The sequence below is a fragment of the Petaurus breviceps genome, unplaced genomic scaffold (assembly GCF_028583685.1).
Source record: "Petaurus breviceps papuanus isolate PSGF00001 unplaced genomic scaffold, PetGlider_PUasm1.0 129, whole genome shotgun sequence".
In the NCBI taxonomy this organism is placed as follows: domain Eukaryota; kingdom Metazoa; phylum Chordata; class Mammalia; order Diprotodontia; family Petauridae; genus Petaurus; species Petaurus breviceps.
Window position 1 is genome coordinate 1029482 of NW_027185665.1, and position 25753 is coordinate 1055234.

A 25753-nucleotide genomic window follows, 5' to 3' on the forward strand; every position below is an offset into this window, starting at 1 on the left:
TTTGCTCTGTGGCTTAGGGTAGGTCTTTCTGAACCTGAATTCCCAACCCATAAAACAAGGATGTAGTGTATAGTCAGTTCTGCTATGACATTTGCATTCCTAAAAATTGCAACACTATGCAAAACTGCTCAATAAACATCACAGAGCTTATGTGGAAAACAGGACAAAGGCCACAATACTACATACTACTAGCCATGTAAATTTTTTTGATTTTCCCAGCCTTGTCTCTGACAGGCCACAACATGGATTCCTTTATGCCTGCTGCTTAGAAGACATCATATCTTCTCTTGTTTCTTTCAAAACACTTTTGTTATTTCAAGCTTCCCCTTAATACTTAAAAGTTTTCTTTTTGTATGCATTGCTTGCTGTTTTCAAACTATGATGTTTAGGCATGCCTGGAGTGTTTTTTAATAAAGAAAAGTTTACAGCTACAAAAGAATAGCAAAACACAACTAAGTAAGATAACTCACATGGTGAACTGAGGTAGCTGAGAGATGGCTGAAGTGTGTACATTTTGTGTACTCCTTCAGGGCTGGACCAGCTGGGTGCAGTTTTCTGTACTCACCCAGTGTTTCTCAGATAAAATCACACATAGGCAAATTTGAAATCTGTACTATGCTCAAATTGTTCCTTAACATATAAAGTGTTGGAACAATTTCTTATTTTCAAAACAAGTTATTATACAGCAGAACTGACTATATTAGATGAGTAGGTGTTTTCTAACCACAAAATTCTGTACCTTTGAAACAAAAATTGCTTTATCAGCTTTTTCCTGTTCCCCCCATCCCTGTACTTTTTTATTTTTCAAATGCTTTATTAACTTCTGATTTACATCATTCATTTCTGCCAGATTTTGAGTTACAGATTTTCTCCCTGTTTTCCCCTACCCAGCGCCCCAAAAGCAGTCCCACAGGATATCCCCTCCTCCAATCTGCTCTCACCCATATCTTCTCCCATACCCCCTTAGACTTTTCCAGTAGGGCATGGTGGATCTCTATGCCCCCAGTGCCTGTGTATCTAATTTCCCAATTACATGTAAAATAGTATTAATAATAGTATATGTGTATGTGTATATATATTTTGCTTTTTGGAGGGGAGAGGGAAGGGCAATTGGGGCTAAATGACTTGCCCAAGGTCACACGGCTAGTTTTTATGTTAAGTGTCTGATTTTAAACTCAGGTCCTCCTGACTGCAGGGCCAGTGCACCACCTAGCCGCCCCTATATATATTTTTAAACATTTGATTTTAAACTTTGAATTCCAGAATCATTTCTCTCCTCCTTTGTAACCCACCCTTACTGGGAAGATAAGCAGTTCAATATAGGTTGTACATGTGTAGCTAATGCCAAACATTACTATAGTAGATATACTGTAAAAGACTATTTCCCTCCCTCCCATCCTACCTCCCCCGCCTTGTTCTATTCTCTACTTTGATCCTGTCCCTTTTCAAAAGTGGGTGCTTCCAACTTCCCTCCCCCCCACCTGCCCTCCCTTCCATCATATCCCCTTCTTATCCCTTTCCCCCTTACTCTCCTGTAGGGTGAAATACCCTATTTAGTGTGTATTGCAAAATTCAATGAGAATAAGGTTGACCCATTCCCTTTTGCCTTCCTATTCTTCCCCTCCATTGTAACCCTTTCCCCTTGCCTCTTCTATATAAGATAGTTTGCCCCATTCTATCTCTCCCCATCTCCTCACACCTCTTAATTGCACCTTTTAACTATCATCCCTTCCTATTAAATTGTTCCTGTCCCCTCTATCTATGTACACCTGTATACATATATACACACACTCACATAAGTATTCATACGCCTGTTCCGATATAGACATATATCTATTTCTATTCCCTTCAACTATTTTCATACTGAGAAGTTTCATCAGTTACAATTATCATTTTTCCATGCAGGAATGTTAAGAGTTCAACTTTGATAAGTGGCTTATTATTTCTTTTCCCTGTTTACCATGCTTCCCTTGCTTCTTGTATCTGAATGTCTAATTTTCTATTCAACTTTGGTTTTTCAGCAACAATGCTTGAAAGTTCTCTATTCCACTGAATGACCATATTTTCCTCTGAAACATGATACTCAGTTTTGCTGGGTAGGGGATTCTGGGTTTTAATCCCAGCTCCACTGACCTCCGGAATATCATATTCCAAGCCCTTCAGTCCCTCAGTATAGAAGCTGCCAGATCCTTAGTTATCCTGATGGTGTTTTCACAATATTCAAATTGTTTCTTCCTGGCTGCTTGAAATATCCTCTCCTTGATCTGGGAATTCCAGAACCTGGCTATAATATTCCTAGGAGTTTTCTTTTGGGGATCTTTTTTTCAGAAAGTGATCGGTGGATTCTTTCAACCTCTATTTTGCCTTCTGGTTCATCATCAGGGCAGTTTTTCTTGAGCATTTCTTGGAGGATGATTTCTAGGTTCTTTCCCTGATCATGGCTTTCAGGTAGTCCAATAATTTTTAAATGAACACTCCTGGGACCTATTTTCCAGGTCAGTGGTTTTTCCAATGATATTTCACATTGCCTTCTATTTTTTCATTTGTTTTGATCTGTTTAACAGCATCTTGATTTCTCATAGAGTCATTAGCTTCCATTTGCTCCAATCTAATTCTGAAGCAATGATTCTCCTCAGTGAGCTTTTGAGATTCTTTTTCCATCTGGCAAATTTGGCTTTTTAAGGCATTCTCCTCACTGTCTTTTGCCATTTGAGTTAGTCTGTTTTTTAAGGTATTATTTTCCTCAGTCAGGGTGTTGACTCTCATTTAGTAATTTTCTTGCATTGTTCTCATTTTTCTTCCCAATTTTTCCTCCACTTCTCTTATTTGCTTCTTAAGGTCCTCTGTGGCCTGTAACCTGCTTGTATTTTCCTTTGAAGCTTTTGGTGCAGAAGTTCTGACTTCACTGTCTTCCTCCTGTTCCATGCTTTGCTCCTTTTTGTCCCCCAAATAGGAGTCTAATGTTGGATTCTTCTGTTTGTTTTGCTTCCTTTGCCCGGTCATGTTGCCACTCAATTACATGACTTTTGGGCTTTTTGCTACTGTAGGGCTCTGCCACCAGACAGGCAAGCTTCCGTCCCAAACACTAGGGTTTTCTCAGCTGTCGGAGGTATTAGTTGGGTACCCTCTCTGAAGCCTCCACATGCTCTGGCAAGCTGGTCCCACACTCCAGGATTTCCACCCTAGACCACAATCCAGATCCAAGCAGGTTAAAGCAAGAGCGATTGCCCCTCAGACTGGTTGCTTGGACACCCTATACTCTGGAAGACAGGAGCTGAAGGTGCCACATGGTGGCAGCTGTGTCAGAGCCCTCTGCGGCTTCTCGCCCTGGGGGCAAAAGCCTATGCACTCCCAACTACTGGGTCCCAAAGTCCTCACTGCACTGACCTCTCACTTTGTCCTTAGCATCTATGTGATCGCCACAGCTGCTGGTGATCTGAAGTCCCTCCAGCCAATGGCTGGTCAGGCCCACCCTGAGGCTAAAACCTTGCATGGAGCTTGGCTTGGCTCCCAGAACCCTGAGCTGGCTAATTCCTGCCAGCCTGTCCTCAGAAGGAGGTTGGCTTCTTTGTGTCATTTTGTGCATTCTTTAGCTCCAAAGTTTGTTCAGAGTCTCCTTTTACATGGATTGGAGGTGGTGAGAGCCAGAGCCGCACGGAGGTCCTGTTTCTACTCCCATCCCTGTACTTTTTTGCAGTGTTCCAAAATAGTCTTATACCTATCACAAACATAATGATTTAAAGACCTACTTCCAAACCTAATGGATCTACCAAATCTTAAGTGTAGCTAAATCTTTAAAGATGTAAGAATAACTTACTTGTAAATACCTGGGTGTTCCTTTCTATTTTCTTTTGACATTAAACAAAATAACAGATAAATCTTCCTAACTATGCGACACTTGTTTCTGGTCAAAATTAGACTAAGTAAACAAAAATATCTTTTAAAGGGGCTAAAATTATAAATTTCTTTTTTCAAAGTAAATTTTCTCTTAAATCCATAAAGCAATAATAAGCTATAGATTTTAACCCCAATGAGTGAAGAAAATCTAAAACTATATTAGGCAACTTAATTTCAGTATAAAAGAATACAAAACCTAATGTGTTGCATACCTAATTCCACAAGCCACTTGGTATGGAGTTGTCTTCCAGGATTCAGCATCCAACTGTTTACCATCAGGTAAGGTGACTTTAATTGGCTGACTATCTTTTGAAGCTTTCTGTAACATAATGGCATCATGTTCCGCTTTAAGTTTATTATACATCTCAAGACGTTTGTTGATATATTCAGGCCAAGGATTCAACTGCAATACAAATAAGATGAGAAAAATAAAGGAAGGGTAACCATACCATCACCTTTAGATGGTCTTATCTGAAAGGCAGGAGAATGAGATGGATTAGATGACCTCTTTGAAATATCTGAGCCCTGAGAAAATTAATAATTAATAAATGCTCATCATTCGTACAACTGAACATAATGTTCTACATGAGGACTGATGACCAAGTCAGTCATTTATTAAGCACCTAAAATGCCAGGTACTATGCTAAGATGAACAGTCCTTGAGCTTAAGGAACTCACAGTCTAATGGTGGTGACCAACATGAAAACAACTATGTATAAATTATATGCAAGAAAAACCAGAAATAATCAAGAAGGAAGGCACTAGCATTAAGTGGGATCAGGAAAGGTTTCCTGCGAAAGGTGGGATTTTAACTGGGATTTGAAGGAAGCCGAGAGGCAGAAATTAGGAAAGAGTATTCCAGGAATGGAACATAGCAAGTGAAAATGCTCAGGCAGAAGATGGAGTAGAAAAGTGTATATAAGGAACGGGGGTGAAGGGAGTGGGGAGCGGGAAGGTAATAACATTTAAAAGCCAGAGAATTTTACATTTGATCCTGGAGTTGATGGGGAGCCACTGAAGTTTAGGGAGAGTGACGTAGCCAGACCTGGGCTTCAATAAGGTCACTCTCTCTCACAAATGGAGTCTAAGTTAGAGTGAGGAGAGATTTGAGGTGGGCAGACACACCAGCAGGTGATGAGGGCCTGTACAGGGGTAGTGATGGAAACTGACACACCTCAGCAGCCAATTGGATTTGGTAGGGGCAGAGCACAGGAGTGGTCAAAGCAAGGAATTAAGGATGAGACCTAGATCACATGCCTGGGGGGATGGTGGTATCTAATAAGAGGGAAGCTAATTAGGAAGAGGATGAAGCTTTTTTTTTTTTTTGGAGAAAGATACTGAGCTCATTTTTGAAAATGCTGAGTTTAGAATGTCTGTGGGACAACCAGTTTAAGATGTGCAATAGGCAGGTGGAGATGCCTAGACTGCAGGTCAACTGAGAGGTTAGTGATGAATAAGTAGATTTCAGAATCATCAATACATAGATGATCACTGCCATCTACAGCAGCTGAAGAGCTCACCAAGAGAAAGATTATAGAGGAAGAAGAGGATGCAGGACAGAGTCCTGGGGGGCATCCACTAATGACAGGTATGATCTGAATGAAGATTCTGCGAAGCAGGTTGAGAAGGAGCAGTCAGACAGGTGGGTAAAGGGGAAAACCAGGATCACTTCCGCAGCCCTGGACACAAGCTTTGGCAGTCCATGCCAGGCTGGAAAGGACCAGAGTTTTGGCATCAGCTGTCTGCTTTCCAAGGGCCAATCACATATACCTATATGAAAAGATTCATCATCACTCCAGGATGTATTCTTTGGTCATAGCAACCCAGAGAACAATGAGTACAACGGCACTGGGTACTAGTAGTTAGTGAAAAAAAAAATCGATGTACTAAAAAATTTCTATTTCCATAGTGACTACAACAGTTTTGGATGATTTGCAAATATTTATAGCTGTATGTATGTTAAATATAAAATCACTGTTATTCGACCAACAAGTAGATGCATTACAAGAAAGAAATCATATCTCTTATGATATTCACATGAAATCTGAAGAAAAAAAGGAATTTGAAGCTACAACAAACAAATTCTTTCCATCATTGATATCAGAGCCACCACGTCTGGACTGATACCACAGTCCATCACATACTGTATGAGGAAGATGAGGAAATGACAAAGGAAACAAAGCTGGTGAAGAGCATCTGAAATAATTCAACTATCTACAGAGAATAATTTGATTGGTTTTTAAAGTTACAATTTTAGGGGGGGTGGAACCAAGATGGTGGAATAGAAGCAGGACCTCCCTGCTACTCCAGCTTCCACCTTCCCCAATCATTGCAAAAAGGGGACTCTAAACAAACTTTGGAGCTGCAGAACCCACAAAATGACACAGAGAAGCTAACCTCCCGCTGAGGACAGAGATCCACTATGCCCTACTGGAAAAGTTGAAAGGGGTATGGGAAAAAATATGGGAGAGAGCAGATTGGAAGAGGGGATATCCTGTGGGACTGCTCTTTTGGGGCAGTGGGTAGGGGAAAAATGGGGAGAAAATTTGTAACTCAAAATCTGGCGGAAATGAATGATGTAAATCAGAAGTTAATAAAGCATTTGAAAAAAAATAAAGTTACAATTTTATTAACATATAAAAACTTAAACATAATATAATCCAGCATGCATAGATATTTAAAATTATGACAATAATAACATTAAAGTATTGCGTGAGCTTGTTTTTGGTGCAAAGTTTCTCAAAATGACACTTTCTCTTTAATGACACTGTTAATTATAATTCTTTTTCAAATACTTTTGTTCCCCTCTGATTTATCCAATCCTCACACTATTAGTGCTGCCACTGAGCAAAAAAAAAGAGATATATAAAATTCATCACCTCTGTCAGAAGTGAGTGGTGTGTATCATTTTCATTCTTTTTGATGTGTGATTTATCAATATCAATCTGTAAAGATTTCTAAATTTTTTTCCTTCTCTATACTGTTATAATTTTAAAGACTGTTCTCATAGTTCTGCTCACTTTACTGTGCATCCTTCCGTAAGGTCCTCTCAGATTCCTCTGAAATTGGTTATTTCATCATTCTTATGGCACAATAATATTCCATCACACTCACACATCATAATCTGTTTAGCCATTTTCCCATAAAGAACACCATTTGTTTTTAATTTTGGACAACCATGAAAAGATCTGCTAGAAATATTTTTGTACATAGAGTTTCTTCTTTCAGTTACAGAGCAATATTCAAAGTATGGGTCTCATTCCACATTATGAAGTGAAATTTGTCTCCCTGTATCAGAATCTGTAGCTTAGCTTGCTTTTTACCCCTTTCTTATAGGGACATGTGCCTCATTGATGACTCTTCTTAAATTTTCCTCCCATGAGCTTTTGGAGGTCTCTACTGCTCTTCTTCTTATGGCTTCCACCGTAGCTACCCTCAAGGGCAGGTGTCAAACTCATAGTCAACAGGCCGAATGAAATTAAAATGTAACTGGGAAATGTTTAAAAAAATAAATGAAACTATAACACAATAGAGATAATATTAACATGGTTTCCTATCACAACAATTACTTGGCAATGGCAGAAACATTAACATTGCATATTCAATGCAAGTCAGTGCAAAATTCTTCTTGCCAGCCCCCTTGCTGAAAGTGAATTCTCAACACCTTCATCATTCCTGCTATAGCTTACTTGAAAAATTGCTGTGGTAAATGGCTGGTGAAGCCCAATATTTACATAGCTAGTATCTTGACAGCCACAACTCACTTCCTTTTCCCTTTCTTGCTGACCTCTCCCAACCTTCTAGGAACACTGATGTGGAACTTCAAAGCCCAATGAGTCCTTATTTTATAGAGGAGGAACCTGTGGGGCAGCTAGGTGGTGTAGTGAATAGAGCAGCGGCCCTGGAGTCCGGAGGACTTGAGTTCAAATCTGGCCTCAGACTTTAACACAAAAACTAGCTGAGTGACCTTGGTCAAGTCAGTTAACTCCAATTGCCCTCCAAAAAGCAAACAAGCTCAAGAGTCTGAGTTTATCTGGCCACAGGAAAAGGGGGAACCGAGTTTCAGCAAAGGATTTGAGCCAAGCTCCTCCAACTCCAGAGTCAGGGATCTTAACAAATCCAACACTCATATCTACCTTGAGCTCTTCTGCTTAAGACTTCCTCCTCTTTCTGCCAGGACCCTTGCTTGCCCCAATATATTTTGGACAAAACGTCCACAAAGATACTCAAAAGTTCAAAAAGAAAAAAAAAAGGCAGCTTAAGAAAATGACTTTTATCAGTTGCCAAAGTCACTGCTGTAATGAACACGTGTCACAATTCAAAGAAACCATAATCAGGCAGCAGTAACATTCAAACTGACTTGACTTAAATTACAATTATTTATGTATTATCGTTCATCTAAAACAATGTCGACTTTCAGCATGTAATTTCACTTACAAGTAATGTGAACAACAGCTGTGTAACTGATTAGAGAATTGTTACAATTTCCCCTAAGTTTCTGTTTCCAAATGGCTTTTAAAGACATTACTTATATTAAGAATGATTCAAATATGCCTATTGACATTACACATATTCAACAATGCTATACAAAATAATATTATGTAAAATCTACACAAATTAAAAACTTTAATTTGAAAAGTGCACCTGACCTGTCCCTAAGAAAACAATCTTTGGACAAAAATAGTGTCTCAACAAAACTCCTAGTCATGTGTCTCACTGCCAAATGGGATAGCACAGGCCCAATGACAGAATACATCTAGGGTCAGAAGACCAGCCTCATTAAGCATAGAGGGGCTCATCATCAGCAAGTTAATTCACTGGCCATGAGATCTCATGAAATAGATAACACTTGGCTATCTCACCTTGCCAGGCAGATGAACACTAATAAAATAACCACCATGAGGGTGATTGCCCTTTATGCTGCAGAGGTAAGGAAGAACATAAATTCTTGGAAAATACTGACAGGATCCATAATTTCTCATACTTTAGAGAACTGCTAAAATAATCTAAGGCACAGATTTGACTATCACTTCCCCGCTCAAAAACTTAGCCCCAACCTTCTTTCATTGACTATGGACAGTTTCTTCTAAAGATTTGGGTATGAAAGGTAGGACAGATACAGTGACAGGCTGAGGAGATGGTACTATCAAGTGAAGGGAAGAAATATCAAGAAAGACTTAGATAAGACAGGATGGCAAAAAAGTGAACTGGAAATGGTGAAAATAGAAGGACTGATTTTGGTAGGAAGGACCTGCTCTTTGTCAAATAAAGGAGCAAAAAGAACAGAATGGAGAATAATTATATGGGAGTTTTATTATTTTAGGTCTTTTGAGGTAGAGAAAGAGAGAAACTTCACAACGGATAGCCTCTATATTCTTAGTAAAAGAGGAGGCACAGTTCTTTGCTGAGAGGGAGGAGTTGGAGGAAGTAAACTAAGGCATTAATAAATTAATCAGCCAAATTACTGGTAGAGACAGCTCTATAAAAAGCTAGTGAAACCTGTTCTAACATATAGCTAAAAAAATTGGTTCCTCTGATCTGCTGTAATCCACTGGAAATTTTGTATTGACTTCTGGTAAAAAGCCCAGAATGACTAAAACAGGAAATGTAACATTACTCACAGGCAGTCAACATCAAACAGAACAGAAGGGTAGAAGGTTAGCTAATTACCCCATCACACTACAACCAGAGATGAGTTTAAGTGTGGGTTGGTTCTGTGAGTCTAAGTCCAATGAAATCTGAGTCTCAGGGATGGGAGAAAGATTATGGATTTTCGAGCTAGAAGGGACTGAGGAGGTCAACTACTTCAACTGCCTCTTTTTACAGATGATGAAACAGACCAACGGAAATTAAATGTCTTTCCTATGGTCACACAGAGCTGGCCTCTGAGACCAGGCCCTTAGATTCCAGAGCAATTTGTCCTTCCACAGTACCAGTGTCCACTCTTAGGTTATGAGAAATCACAAAAGGTACCGCTTAGATCAAAATAATTTTCAAAGTAATCTCTAGTCTAAATCAGCCTAGAGGATTAAGAAAACTGGGTTCCTTTAAAGCTCCTTTTCTTTTTCATATAAACTTATGACCTATATTGTTATTTCTGGAATCTTCAGTAAATGGGCCCTAGAACCAGTTTCTAACCTTTTTGGACATAAAATCCTCTTAGTATACAATTTTTTTCCTGTTTCTTATTTTAATATATTTTTTTTTGTTATTCAATGCTTCACAAAAACCATTTAACAAATTTCCACATGCAAAGATTAGAAAATGAGGACAATGCATGAAGCTGTAAATCTCTATTCCACACTTCCTTAAAAAAATAGTTCTAAAGCTGCCCTACCTGGATATGTCTCCCTGTGAAACACTTGTTTTCATATTTGTTTTTAATTCCTTTTTTTTCATTTTTCAAATGCTTTATTAACTTCTGATTTACAGCATTCATTTCCGCCAGATTTTGAGTTACAAATTTTCTCCCCATTTTCCCCTTACCCACCACCCAAGAATAGCAGTCCCACAGGATATCCCCTCCTCCAATCTGCTCTCACCCATATCTTCTCCCATACCCCCAGACTTTTCCAGTAGGGCACGGTGGATCTCTATGCCCCAGTGCCTGTATATCTTATTTCCCAATTGCATGTAAAATAGTATTAATAATAGTATATATGTATATATAATTTTAAACATTTGATTTTAAAATTTTGAATTCCAGATTCATTCCCTTCCTCCCTTGTCCCCCACCCTTACTGGGAAGATAAGCAGTTCAGTATAGATTGTACATGTGTAGCTTATGCAAAACATTAACATAGTAGATATATTGTAGAAGACTGACTATATTTCCCTCCCTCCTGTCCCACCTCCCACTTGTTCTATTCTCTACTTTGATCCCCTCCCTTTTCAAAAATAGGTGATCTGACTTCCCTCCCCGCCAGCCTGCCCTCCCTTCCATCAGCCCCCCTCTCATCCCCTTCCCCCTTACTCTCCTGGAGGGTGAGATACCCTATTTAATGTGAATTTCATTGCCTCCCTGAGCCAAATTCAGTGACAATAAGGTTGACCCATTCCCTTTTGCCTTCCTATTCTCCCCCTCCATTGTAACCCTTTTCCCTTGCCTCTTCTTTATGAGAGTTTATCCCATTCTGTCTCTCTCCATCTCCTCTCATTATAGTCCTCTCACACCTCTTAATTTCCCCTTTTAAGTATCATCCCTTCCTATTAAATTGGTCCTATACCCTCTAGGAATACTTGTAAGCATATATACACACATTCACAGATGTATTCATATGCCCTTATACCCTCTGATATAGACACACACACACACACACACACACATATTTCTATTCCCTTCAACGGTTTTCATACTGAGAAAAGTTTCACAAGTTACAACTATTGTTTTTCCATGTAGGAATGTTAATAGTTCAACTTCGATAAGTTCCTTATGATTTCTTTTCCCTGTTGACCTTCTCAAGCTTCTCTTGCTTCTTGTATCTGGATGTCAAATTTTCCATTCAGCTCTGGGTTTTTCATTAAGAATGCTTGAAAGTCCTCTATTCCACTGAATGACCATATTTTCCCCTGAAACATGATACTCAGTTTTGCCAGGTAGCTGATTCTTGGTGAATCGCAGCTGCTTTGCCCTCTGGAATATCATATTCCAAGCCCTTAGTCCCTCAGTGTAGAAGCTGCCAGATCCTGGGTTATCCTGATTGTGTTTCCACAATATTCAAATCGTTTCTTCCTGGCTGCTCGTAACATTCTCTCCTTGATCTGGGAATTCCAGAACCTGGCTATAAGTTTTCTTTGTGGGATCTTTTTCAGGAGGTGATCAGGATTCTTCCAACCTCTATTTTACCTTTTGGTTCTAAAACATCAGGGCAGTTTTCCTTCAGAATTTCTAGGAGGATGATTTCTAGGTTCTTTCCCTGATCATGGCTTTCAAGTAGTCAAATAATTTTTAAATTATGTCTCCTGGATCTATTTTCCAGGTCAGTGGTTTTTCCCATGAGATATTTCACATTGCCTTCTATTCTTTCATTTGTTTGGATCTGTTTAACATCATCTTGATTTCTCTTAAAGTCACTAGGTTCCCTTTGCTCCAATCTAAATCTGAGGGAACGATTCTCCTTATTGAGCTTTTGAGATTCTTTTTCCTTTTGACATATTGGGCTTTTCAAAGCATTCCTCTCCTCATTGCCTTTTTGAGCCTCTTTTGCCAATTGAGTCAGTCTGTTTTTTAAGGTATGATTTTCCTCAATCAGGCTGTTGAGTCTCGGTTCATAATTTTCTTTCATCATTCTCATTTCTCTTCCCAATTTTTCCTCCAGGTTAAAGCAAGAGCGATTACCCCTCAGACTGGTGCTTGGTCCCCCCTACACACTGCAGGCCAGGAGGTGAAGCTGCAAGGTGGAGCCAGTGCAGCCTCTCACCTGCTTCTTGCCCTGGGGGGCAAAAGCTGACCCACTCCCAACTGCTGGGTCCCAAAGTCCACACTGCACTGACTTCTCACTTTGTCCTTCGCATCTATGTGTCAATGAGTCTGGAAATGGCCACAGCTGCTGGTGATGTGGAGTCCCTCTGGCTTGTGGCTGGTCAGGCCTGGCCTGGGGCTAAAGCCTCAGCTCTGCACTGGGTGATTCCCTCAGACCTGCCTCGATTCCTGGAGGCCCGCCTTGGGAGGTCAGCTTCTCTGTGTCATTTTGTTGGTTCTATAGCTCCAAAGTTTATTTAGAGTCCCCTTTTATATGGAGTGGGGATCTGCTTCTACTCCGCCTTCTTGACCTGTTTTTAATTTTCAATGACCCTCTTTTCTTTTTCAGATATTATTAACACTAGTTCTAGCCTCACTCCCATTAAGAAAGAAATGCCTCCTTTTGGGCGGAGTCAAGCTCAGCAGGCTGGCAGAAATGCACAAGCTCAGGGTTCTGGGAGCCTAGCCCAGCTCCATTAGAGGTTTTAGCCCTTGGGCAGGCCTGACCAGTCGCCAGTTGGAGGGACTTCAGGTCAGCAGCAGCTTTGACCATTTCCAGATTTATCAACACACAGATGCAAAGGATAAAGTGAGAGGTCAGTTTGGGGACAAGTAGCAGCTTCAGGTACTGGCCCGCGGAGTGTAGGGGGTCCAAGCAACCAGGCTGAGGAGTAATCGCTCTTGCTTTAACCTGCTTGGATATGGACTGCAGTCTAGGGTGGAGGTCCTGGGGTGTGTGACCAGATTGCCAGAACATGTGGAGGCTTCAGAGAGGGCACCCAACTAATAACTCCAGCAGCTGAGAAAACACCAGAGTTTGGGACAGAAACTCCGCTGTCTGGTGGCAGAGTCCTACTGTAGCCAAAAGCCCAAATGTCAACTAACTGAGTGGCAACAAGACTAGACAAAGGAAGCAAAACAAACAGAAGAATCCAAAATTAGACTTCTATTTTGGGGACGAAAAGGATCAAAGCATGGAACAGGAGGAAGACAGTGAAGTCAAAACTCCTGCACCAAAAGCTTCAAAGGAAAATACGAACTGGTTACAGGCCATAGAGGACCTTAAGAAGCAGATAAGAGAAGTGGAGGAAAAATTGGGAAGAGAAATGAGAACAATGCAAGAAAATTACAAAATGACAGTCAACAGCCTGACTGAGGAAAATCATAGCTTAAAAAACAGACTAATTCAAATGGCAAAAGAGGCTCAAAAAGGCAATGAGAAGAATGCCTTAAAAAGCCGAATTCAGGATCTGGCAGCTTCTACACTGAGGGATGGAAGGGCTTGGAATATGATATTCTGGAGGAGAGAGGAGCTGGGATTAAAACCAAGAGTCACCTACCCAGCAAAACTGAGTAGAATGCTTCAGGGGAAAATATGGTCATTCCGTGGAATAGAGGACTTTCAAGCATTCTTGCTGAAAAAACCAGAGTTGAATAGAAAATTTGACATTCAGATACAAGAAGCAAGAGAAGCATGAGAAGGTAAACAGGGAAAAGAAATCATAAGGAATTTATCAAAGTTGAACTATTAACATTCCTACATGGAATAACAATAATTGCAACTTATGAAACTTTTCTTAGTAGTTGAAAGGGAATAGAAATATATATGTCTATATATGAGGGTATATGGGCATAGGAATACATATGTGAATGTGTGTATATATGTTTACAGGTATACATAGAGGGCACAGGACCAATTTAACAGGAAGGGATGATACTTAAAAGGTGAAATTAAGAGGTGAGAGAGGAATATAATGAGAGGAGATGGGGAGAGACTGAATGGGGTAAACTATCTCATATAGAAGAGGCAAGGGGAAAGAGTTACAATGGAGGGGAAGAATAGGAAGGCAAAAGGGAATGGGTCAGCCATTTGAATTTGGCTCAGGGAGGGAATGAAATACACACTAAATAGGGTATCTCACCTTACAGGAGAGTAGGGGGAAGGGGATGAGAGGGGGGATGATGGAAGGGAGGGCAGGTGGGGGGGAGGGAAGTTGGAAGCACCCACTTTTGAAAAGGGAGGGGATCAAAGTAGAGAACAGAACAAGTGGAAGGTGGGATAGGAGGGAGAGAAATATAGTCAGTGTTTTACAATGTATCTACTATGTTATTGTTTTGCATTAGTCACAGATGTACAACCTATACTGAACTGCTTGTCTTCCCAGTAAGGGTGGGTGACAATGGAGGAAGGGAATGAATCTGGAATTCAAAATTTTAAAATCAAATGTTTAAAATTATATATACATATATACTATTATTAATACTATTTTACATGTAATTGGGAAATAAGATATACAAGCACTGGGGCATAGACATCCACTGGAAAAATCAAAAGGGGTATGGGAGAAAATATGGGAGAGAGCAGATTGGAGGAGGGGATATCCTGTGGGACTGCTATTTTGGGGCGGTGGATAGGGGAAAAATGGGGAGAAAATTTGTAATTCAAAATCTGGAAATGAGTGATGTAAATCAGAAGTTAATAAAGCATTTGAAAAATGAAAAAAAAATCGGCAAAGGTGAGAGGTGGAATTTCTTGTTCATGAAACAGTAAGGAGACCAGCATTAATGAATTAAGTAGTGATGAGGGAAAAAAAAGAAATGACTCCTAGTGAAAAATAAACCTAGCAAAGTAAATCCACAGAGCCTGCACCTCAATTTTATGGTCATCTCCATTTTAACTTTTCTTTTCAGGTTTCTCCTGCCCTGCAATTGACATCCCAATCCTTTTCAATTCCCCTCATGGACAGCTTCTAATTTCAGTTCTCTTCGTTTTAGAAAATCTTTTCTCCCTGATGCTTCCTTTAGCATTAATGCAATTACAATTAGCAGAATGAAAATTCCTAGACCTTAATTTGGACATCAAAGGAAAAAATAGTCTTTCCAACTAATAATCTGAGATATTGTCTATTTTAAAAATTTACCTCTGTTCGTTCTCCATGGGTAGATCCTTCTTTATTTTTCTTTTTTCCTCCTTCTTTTTGCTTTTCTTCACCTCCACCTAACTAAATAAAAGAGAAAATGAAGTTTAGGTTTTTACATTTTAAATTTTTTTTTGCCCTAAAAATCTGAGAATTTTATTTTTTTAATACAAGTTAAAATAAAATTAGCAAAAAATTCAACTAAAAAACTATAAAATTTTATGAATAGGAATGAGCAGTTAGTATCTAACATGCAAATCTTGTTTAGGTAGAAGGAATTGGAGTGGAAGCATAAATAATATTTTATATTCATTAGCTTTCTTTTAATTTGACTAAGTGTTGATTTGTATAAAGCACTGGCTATATAAAAAAGCAAGTATAGAATTTATTTCCTGTTGATCTAGTTCATCACTCCTCTCCTGGTTTCACCCTAGTCCTTCAGTCTTAATTCTTTATTTGTCTGCTGATTGACATGGGTCTCCACTTTGCAACTGGGAGTGCAGCAACTATTCATAGGCCTGATGCCAATGTAGAATGGCAGAGAACCTTTGAAAGGTTCCATTCCTGACCTGGACTGATTTGCTGCTCTGTAAACAGTTTGGCAAATACCTTTATCTGAGGGTTCACCACAATGGTGCAGTCTCACTCTGGATAACTGATGGACTTTAGCTATTGCAGTTCCAAATTCTCAAGCTTGAGCAAGTCACCAGTCTCAATCTGACCCTGTATCAAGGATTACAGGTATATGCCTACAATCCTGGCTTGACTATAAATTAGCCATTTGAATGAGGTACTGTTCTCTAAATACCTTGCCCCTTGTCCTGCTGCTGCAGCCGTTCTCAGTCTCTTACTCTGGATCAATCCCACCATCCATCCTTACCACTCTTACTTGAAAGAAGTCTAGGACCACAAAAGTTTACTGATTGGATTCACTACAAATTTCAATTCAGGGAACCCCTGGCAAGGAATTCCTTCTCTTCATCTCTGATGAACTTCCTACTGAGTGGCTAGTGGCAGAGTTGATACAGTTCTAGGTCTGAAGTCAGGAAGACTTGAGTCCAAATTTAATCGAGATACTAGCTGTGACCCTGTAACCTGTTTTCCTTAGTTTCTTTATCTATAAAATGGGGATAACACAGTTATCCCTTCCACACAGCAACTTTCCCCACTGCCATTTCAATATATTGCAGGTCAGCGTAAAAAATTAAATGAGAATTTTGGGAGAGTTTCGTGGAAGCCACAGACAACACACAGAGACTAAGAGATGACAGAAAAGTTCATAAACTATAAAACATGTGTGTAGTATTATATAATAACATACTTTCTTTTTTAATACCATAATTCAGACTTCTTTTCTGGTACAAAGGAAGGGTCAAAAAATTTTACATGGATTTTCCAGATGTTGATGCTGTGAGCCCTTAACCCCCTGTGATGTGGAAAACTGTAAGAAGTACCTACCACTTAGGGTTGTTGTGAGGATCAAAGGAGAGAATTATACAGTGCTTAGCAAAGTATCTGGAGAGTAGTGCTAAATAAATGGTATTATACCTCAAGTGACTACTCCAAATCAGCTTTTAGTCAAGTGATTTTCTCAAAAGTGCATGTCCAATCATGTCGCCCCCTCTTCATCCCTAACCTTCCCAATAAATTCCAGTGGCTTCCTATTGCCTCTAGCAACTGGCATTCAAAGCCCTTCAAAACCTACCCTCCCTCATGCCCCACTTTTCCAGTCTTCTTATATCTTATACCCAGCCATACTCTTCAAACCATAAATAAAACATTGATCTCTCAGCTCTAGGCATTTCCTTGGCTGACCCCTCCTTCCTAGAATGCTCTCCTTCCTCCACTTTTCACTACTGACCTTCCTCTAAGTAGCTACTAAAATCCCATCTTTTAGAGGGTCCCCAACACCTCTTATTTCTAGTGCCTCTTAATTATTTCCTAGTCATCCTGTGTAAGGCTTACTTTGTATAGATTTGTTTGCATCCTCAAGGGCAGGGGGATTGTCTTTTACTTCTTTCTGTATACCCAGTCCTTAATTTCAGTGCCTGGCACATGGAAGGTGCTTAATAAATGCTGATTGATTAAAAGACTGAGTGTCATTCAATGTCCTTGATTAGGAGAATGCCTAACAGGAAGCAATCAAATGTAGACCTGTTCTATCATGGGGAAAACTGAAAGTGTCTAAAGTTAAGCTTCTTCAGGCTAGTTAAGCCTCATGTTATTTACTTCACAGTATTTGCTTGTAAAGTCCAAATTCTAACCTTCCTCCCCCCATCCTAATCATTTGGATCCAATAAACTTAAGTTTAACACCCAAAAAAGAGCAGTTTTAAATAGCTGTGTCAATAAAACAGATTTGGGGCTAATCAGTGACTAAGAGAAGTAACAAAAACCTAACTAGGCAAAAAATAAAAAAGATAAAAAAAAATTGAGCCACCAGAGTTATTAATGTTACTTCCATCTTACTTATTCAACAGACCTTGTGCTCAGGAAGAGAATAGAAATCCTAACTCTAAGTCAACGAAGACTTAAAATGAGAGTGAGAATGGAATTCTGAGTATTTTTTAATATGGACATGTCAAAGTACTACTCCCTAAAAGCTAACTTTGACACAAAGATATTATATTCATCATTTCACCTGAGTATTTTTCTCTGCTAAATGTTAAAAGAATAACTCTCAGACTACCTCCTCTTCTTTAGCAGATATAGCTGGGGACACGATGGATAGAGCACTGGGACTGGAATGAGGAAAACCTGACTTCAAAAACAGTCTTGTACACTCAGTTGTGTAACCCTAGGAAAGTGACTTGTTCGCCTCAGTTTCTCCTCTCAGGGTCGTCAGAACCACAGAAGGCTCCTAAGCAGTTAATACCAGACATTTGTTTATAATTGTTATTTTGTTAATAACAGACATTATTTAAACTGTTTAATGATGGAAGACCTTCAGAGTCTTATCTTACTTCCTCTATCTCTCAACTTCTTGGCATAACATTATGTAAACTCATTTGAACAAATCCCTATCTCTAGGGAAAGAGATTGCTCCATTTATATTCCTCTGTTGGAGGCCATCTCCCTCCAGTTGTGCCAATCTGTATCTTGCCGCTGGATTCAGATGGCTCCAGAGGAGATGAGGCCTTGCACAGCCTTCCCTCACTTAAATCCAATTTATTTGCAAGTCATGGCATTATCTTCTTGATGTCAAGGTCCTCTTTGAAAATGAAGCACAAAGAACTACCTGTAAGTAGTCCGAGCTGCCCCACTGGGGAGTCAACTGGCCAGTTCCAGTTGGGTAACTCAACTCCTTCCTCACCCTCAGTCCACATGGTATATGTTTCACAGATAACATACAGGAGGCATTTGGAGTTTTCCATCTCCAGCCTCTGACAGGTTCACTCTTAATCTGGTCAGTTATGCGGACAGTTTTGGAGGGTTTAATAATGAGCTTTATTTTGTCTTCTCAGAGGGAGCACCAGCTCCTACAGCATTTCCTTCCTGAGAAGGGGGACAACTACCCTAACAGATTGATGAGGTCAATCCAGAAAGGCACAGAATTTAGGAATTCTCCTAAATCCCCTCAAGCCTCAATGGGGGCCAGTTAAGGCACACACAGGTTTCCCTATGGGTTCCCCTTCTAGTGTAACAGACAAAGGTTTCTTGCCAACATTAAGCTCACAAGTTTAGCAATATCGTCATTCTGTGCAAGTGTAGTAAATATTACATTATGTCACCCCTTATCTCATGGCACAGCCTTAGTAGGACTGTCTGTCACTGATTCTGGGAACTACTATCTAGAATCCTTGGGGCTATTCTGGGAGTTATTTTCAAACACCTGGAAACTAGACATTCCCGTGGCCATGGAAACTAACTCTAACTCTAAGAAGGATAACAAAGCCCTCCTAACACACACAAGGCATCATACCCCTACCTTCTGGTGCTCAGAGGAAAGGAATGGAAATTTTGGTGACAGAAACATAGCAAGATAACTTGGGATTAACTGGCTAGATTTCTATCTTAAAGATCAAGCCTTAAATCCAATTCACTGGGCTCTTATACAGTCCCTAGCCCAAACCACCCAAGCCCCAAAGGCTCAGAATATATGTAAATAGTAAATGCTTCTGTTTAGGCCAAAACCCTGAGGGTCTTCCCCTCCCAAATGAATTTTTTTTTTTTAAATCAAAGGGCCATGCCTTGACTCATTTCTTAACCAGCTTTAAAAACCAAATGGGCCATTGCCTCACTCAAAATAAGACTTCTGAAGGACCCCAGCATCTTAAAAAGGCCAAGGTCCCCAACTATATCTGGGGCCATCTCCAGCCCCAATCTATATCCAGCCACTGTACCCAGATGGCTCTGGACGAGTAAGTGAGGCTGCTGACCTTGCACAGTCCTCCCTCACTTAAATCCAATTCACTGTCCTATCCAAGAAAGAAGGACAATGACAACAATTCCTTGGTTATGATGAGGTGCAGGCTCTGGGAACCCCCTCTAACTCTGATTGAATCTTCCTATTTGATGAGTCATTTGCATGAGGCCTAGTGGCTCTGCCCAAACCTTTGTTACTAGCTTGACCCTGCACTGTCTATCTACTTCCAACCCTGGAGCCTATCAAAATATCTATACCCAAATAGCAGACCTCAGTAACTCCTCCTGAAGACCCTCCCCAAACTCCTCCCCATCTTGTCTCCATGCAGCATGAGAGCACCATAGAATGCCCTAGCACAGACTTATTCTGTGTCAGAAGCCAGCTTGTCCAATACATAAGCCTTACAGATACTTCTTAAGAGTCAGGTAGTCTCTTAAGGAGCCTTGGTATCTGTAAGGTTTGTATTGGACACAGAGCAAGTCTGTGCTAGAAAATTCTATGGTGCTGTCACACTACATGGAGACAAGATGGGGTCTGTGAGGAAGAATCTAGGGGTGATCTAGGGAAGTAGTTTGGGGAGGATCTTCAAGGAGTCAGATGAAGTCAGACTCAAGTAATGAGTTTAGGGAGGGTCTTCAAGAAGAGTCAGAGGAGGTCAGACTCCTGAGTTTGGAAAGGCTTAAGGCCTCATGCAAAAGACTCATCAAATGGGAAGTCAATCAAAGTTCAAATGGGTTCCCAGAAGCCTATACCTCAAAGATGAAAGGAGAGCTCATGGGGGTTCCCAGAGCCTCCACCTTATCAGTTAGACAACTCTTAGTTTAAAATTATTCCAAATTCCTACTACACCCAAAGGGCTATAAAACTATGCATATCCTTTAACCCACCAATATCACTACCCAAAAAGATCAAGAAAAAGGGAAAAGGATTTAATTACAGAAAAATATTTAGGCAGTTTTTTTTTTTGTGATGTCAAATTGGAAATTTGGGGGATGTCCATCAATTGAAGAATGGCTGAACAAGTTGTGATATAAGATTGTGATAGAATACTATTATGTGGGGCGGAGCCAAGATGGCGGAGTAGAAGAATATTATAGCCAGGTTTTGGAGTTCCCTGATCAAGGAGAAAATATTACAAGCAGCGAGGAAAAAAACAATTTGAATATTGTGGAAACACAGTCAGGATAACACAGGATCTGAAAGCTTCTACACTGAGGGATCGAAGGGCTTGGAATATGATATTCTGAAGGTCAAAGGAGCTGGGATTAAAACCAAGAATCACCTACCCAGAAAAACTGAGTATCAAGTTTCAGAGGAAAATATGGTCATTCAGTGGAATAGAGGACTTTCAAGCATTCTTGCTGAAAAAACCAGAGTTGAATAGAAAATTTGACATTCAGATACAAGAAGCAAGAGAAGCATGAGAAGGTAAACAGGGAAAAGAAATCATAAGGAACTTATCAAACATTCCTATATGGAAAAACAATAATTGTAACTTGTGAAACTTTTCTCAGTAGTTGAAGGGATTAGAAATATATGTATGTCTATATATGAGGGTATATGGGCATATGAATACATACATGAATGTGTGTATATATGTTTACAGGTATACATAGATAGAGGTCACAGGACCAATTTAACAGGAAGGGATGATACTTAAAAGGTGAAATTAAGGTGAGAGGAATATAATGAGAGAAGATGAGGAGAGACAGATTGGGATAAACTATCTCATACAGAAGAGGCAAGGGAAAAGGGTTACAATGGAGGGGGAGAATAGGAAGGCAAAAGGGATTGGGTCAACCTTATTCCCATTGAATCTGGCTTGAGGAGGGAGTGAAATACAAACTAAATAGGGTATCTCACCCTCCAGGAGAATGGGGGGGGGAAGGGGATGAGCGGGGGGATAATAGAAGGGAGGGCAGGCTGGTGGGGAGGGAAGTTGGAAGCACCCACTTTTGAAAAGGGAGGGGATCAAAGTAGAGAAGAGACAAGTGGGAGGTGGGTTAGGAGGGAGGGAATCTTTACAATATATCTACTATGTTACTGTTCTGCATTAGCCACACAAGTACAACCTATACCGAAATGCTTATCTTCCCAGTAAGGGCGGGTGACAAGGAAGGAAGGGAATGAATCTGGAATTGAAAGTTTTAAAATCAAATATTCAAATATATATGTATATATATACTATTATTAATACCATCTTACATATAATTGGGAAATAAGATATACAGGCACTGAGGCATAGAGATGCACTGGAAAAGTCGAAAGGGGTATGGGAGAAAATATGGGAGAGCAGATTGGAGGAGGGGATATCCTGTGGGATTGCTATTTTGGGGTGGTGGGTAGGGGAAAAACAGGGAGAAAATTTGTAACTCAAAATCTGGCGGAAACGAATGATGTAAATCAGAAGTTAATAAAGCATTAAAAAGATGAAAAAAAAAAGAATACTATTATGCTATAAGAAATGAGCAGGATGGTTTGAGAAAAAACTAAGGCTTAAATGTACTGATGCAAAGTGAAGTCAGAAGAACCAGAACAGTGTACACAATAACAGCAATATTGTAATTATGATCAACAGTGAAAGACTTAGCTACTATGATCAAGTCAAAGATCCAAGACAATCCCAAAGGACCCAGGACAAAAAGATCCGAGCTGAAGGGCAAACTGAAGTATTCCTTCTTTTTCTTCTCTTTTGCAACCTGGCTAATGTGGAAATGTTTTTCATGACATCATATGTATAATCAACATCTAGGGGAAGGAAAGTGGGGGAAGAGGGGCATTTGGAAATTCAAAATTTTTTAAAAAGTTAAAATTTTCTAAAAATGTAATTGAGGAATTTAACAAATGAATAAAAATATATTTCAAAATGTACTCCAAATTCCTCCGTCTTTTTTGTTTGCTGCTGTTTCAAGGTTTTTCTTTTATTTTGTATTTCTTCTTACTATTCATGACTTAGAACATTCTTTTCCAGAGTTTGAGGTATGTATTATTCCGTCTTCATATCTACATTTTTTCCCTCTATTTTCTGTTACAGCATAGATCTTTTGTTTCTCCAAATGAATTCTGACATTATTTTATTAATTTTTTTAAGTATCTCTTTGATTGTTATAGCAGTAAACAGAAAATTACTTTGGCAATATTATTGTTTTTATCATATTATGAATGTGCAGTCATAAGCATGGAATATTTCTCAAACAACTTAAGGTATTCTCTATTTCTTTTGAGGAGCCCTTCGTAATTGAATCTTTAGAAGTCTTTTATGTACTTTGGTAAGCTGATTCTCCAAATATTTTATGCCTTCTGTAATTATCTGGCATGGGATTTCCTCTTCTATTATTTTCTCTTGGATTTTGTTATTATTACACGGAAATTACATGGAAATCCTAGGAGGGGAAGAGCACTCTTCACATTAAATTCTTAAGAGGAATGAGTGTATCCACTCCATGCTTTTAGCAAAACCTGATTGTCAGTAACAAACAGTTATCCCCTAGTGTTCAAACCCCTGGCGATAAGAACCATATCCATATGATTATAGATTTAGAGCTGATAAAGACTGATTAAACTCCCCCATCTCACAGGTGCTGAGACTGAGGCCCAAAAGTGATTTGCTTAAGTCACACAGACTGCCAAGTGGTAGGGTCAGAAATGAAACCCAGGTTCTCTTGATTTCAAATCTAGGGCACCAGACTGCTTGTAATAAAATGCCCTCTCTAATCTGCCTTTTTAATTCTAGTACTTCCCCTCTGACAATTATTCCCTGTTTATCTTGTATGTAGTTTTACATTTACATCTCTCTTTCCCCTCCCCCTTTATTTAGACGGTGAGCTCCGAAGGTAGACTTTTTTTTTTTTTTTGGATCTGCTACGCCCAGCCCTGGCACATAGTAGACCCTTAATAAATGTTTACTGATTGAGGTCCCCCCCATTAGACCGAGCGTTCCTCCAGGGCAGGGGCTGCTGCCTTCAGCCTTTCTTTGACCCAGCTGTCAGCACGATGCCTGGCACACACCGGGTGTTCAATAGCTAATGACTGCCTGGCACCGTGAAAACCGCACCAGCTGGAATCAGACTACTGAAACTTCAAGTGCCATCAACCAAACGACCGCCGATCGATCACTTAACCTCTCTGGGCCTCAGTTTCCTCCTGGGTGAAAGAAAAGGCTCGGGGCAGGTATGTACACCCGGAGCTCGAGATCCTCGTCCCCGGCCTCAGGACTACAATCGCCCTCACCCTAAGCGGGAAGCCCCGGAGCGGGCCCGCGCGCCGTCACTCGCCGGGCCTCCACGCCGTTCCGCTCCGCTCCCAGACGCAATGATGGGCCGGCGGCCGCCTGCACCCCACCCCTCCGTCAAGAATCCCCGGGCTTACCGGCTTCTCGCCCCCGCTCATTTTCCCTGTGGGATCGACTACTACCTCCTGAGACATGGTCGGAAGCTACACGGTCCAGGAAGGGTCGAGACGGTAACAGACGACCCTCCGCAGAAGGGGAAGAAAGGTGAGCAAGCAGGCCCCGAGGAGCGCAGAGGAATGGAGGCTGGAGGGGAGGCTTCAGGCCACGCACTTCCACTGCGCTTGCGCCACGTGGCCCCCACTCAGGCACCAACCGGAGCGCACCCAGGCTCCGCCCCCCCCCCGGGCCGCCTTCTGGTTCCAGTACCCAATTAGCAAAGGGATGGGCGGGCCTTCTTATCTTGTCAGCCAGTGGGGTGGCTGGTTTCGAAGTCAGACTAGTTCGGAGAGCTGGAGGGGTGGGACTTATGCTAATATGCTAGATCCTTTCATCCCAAAGGACGGAGACCTTTCTCTCATTGAGCAAGAGTAGCAAAAAAAAAAATATATATATATATTTCTGAAGGAGTAGGAAGTGCGGTGCGCGCGAACCAGCGCGCGCCTGCGCAGTGGTGAGATAGTCTTCTTCAGCCAGTTTATTCTTTAGGTCTCTTGGCTTACCTTGACACTTGAGCGGAACGCTATGGCCGCATGGGGTGAGGTTGTAGTGTTTGGGAAGAAACTTGTTAAAAAAGGCGCGTGTGGGGGGAACGCTTGGTTTCACCCTTTGTGGGAGCTTCGGCTTGGCCCAAATTGTACGGCGTGGTACCAGGTTGGGAGTCAAATGATTGAATCCTGCCTCGGCTGTTTACTACTGTCGCAGCTGGGGAAAAGAGTAAAAGGCGGGGAACCGGTAGGGGTCCCACCTCCTGGGAATGAATGCCCTTTCCCTACAGGCTCACAAGCCGGAAGTGTGGGTGATTCAATGCCGAGTGGTGAGTCACGTGGCAAGACCAGTGGGCGGGCTTTCCGGTTGGGGTTATAAATTTAGCATCCTTGTTTCGGATTTCGAGACTCAAGCTCTTTATGCTTGTAGTGAGGGATAAACTTTTATTGGGAAGCTTAAGTATTTCCTAGGAATACAATCAATTCCATTTTCCATCTCTGCCAAAACAGGAAAGATATGGGTTACCATGCCTTTGTAGCCAAAGTGTGCCATTGTGCCCTTTTATTTGTGGAGATAAGTGACACCGGGTGGTGATGAGTGGGAGGGTGCCTGGTGCTTATAGAAACCTACCCAAGCCTTCTCCGGTCCTGTTGGGCTCTAGTTGGTGCCTTCCTTAAAACGACCCAACGTGCTGCAGACCTTCCTTCACATCTCAGCATTCCCCATCCCTGCATTAGAACCTTTGTCTCAGCCCGTGGTCCGTGTGCTGCTGGCAAGGTTTCAGAATTTCCGGGTGGAATTATTACCTCCAATTAACTTGTACTAGGTTGTTTGTTTTTTTTTTCCTCCCCTAGTTGTTTGTTCTACAGACCAGACTACAATCGGAAATATTAGTACTGTGGTCTGAGGCTGAATTTCATTTATACAGTGCAATAATTAGCATTACTAAGTTTTACAATAGTATAGCTATGTAACTGCCCCCTTTTATTTTGAAAGAATAAAAGTCATAAAACCCAACATAAGGGGAAAGTTGAATGATTATGAATTTTAGGCCGAGAAGTAGGAGTTTTTTGGTTTGAGATAGAAAGGGGCCTAGGAGGTGCCGGAACCCCTTTGAATCTTCCCACTTCATGAGGCATTTGTCTGAGGCCATAAACACTTCCTTATCACTAGGCC

At 40.7% G+C, this 25753-nt stretch overlaps 1 protein-coding gene across 1 annotated transcript in view; it reads right to left on the bottom strand.

The window, feature by feature from the left end:
• Positions 1-24263, bottom strand: part of LOC138172711 (threonine--tRNA ligase 1, cytoplasmic) — a 57579-nt gene extending 33316 nt beyond the window's left edge. Inside the window, exons 1-3 of the mRNA XM_069102475.1 lie at positions 24010-24263; positions 15280-15360; positions 4110-4300 (exon numbers count right to left, since the gene is read on the bottom strand). Coding sequence (XP_068958576.1) covers positions 4110-4300; positions 15280-15360; positions 24010-24066 — 329 coding nt within the window. The 5' untranslated portion in view covers positions 24067-24263. The remainder of the gene's footprint in view (positions 1-4109; positions 4301-15279; positions 15361-24009) is intronic.
• Positions 24264-25753: the final 1490 nt, after the last annotated feature.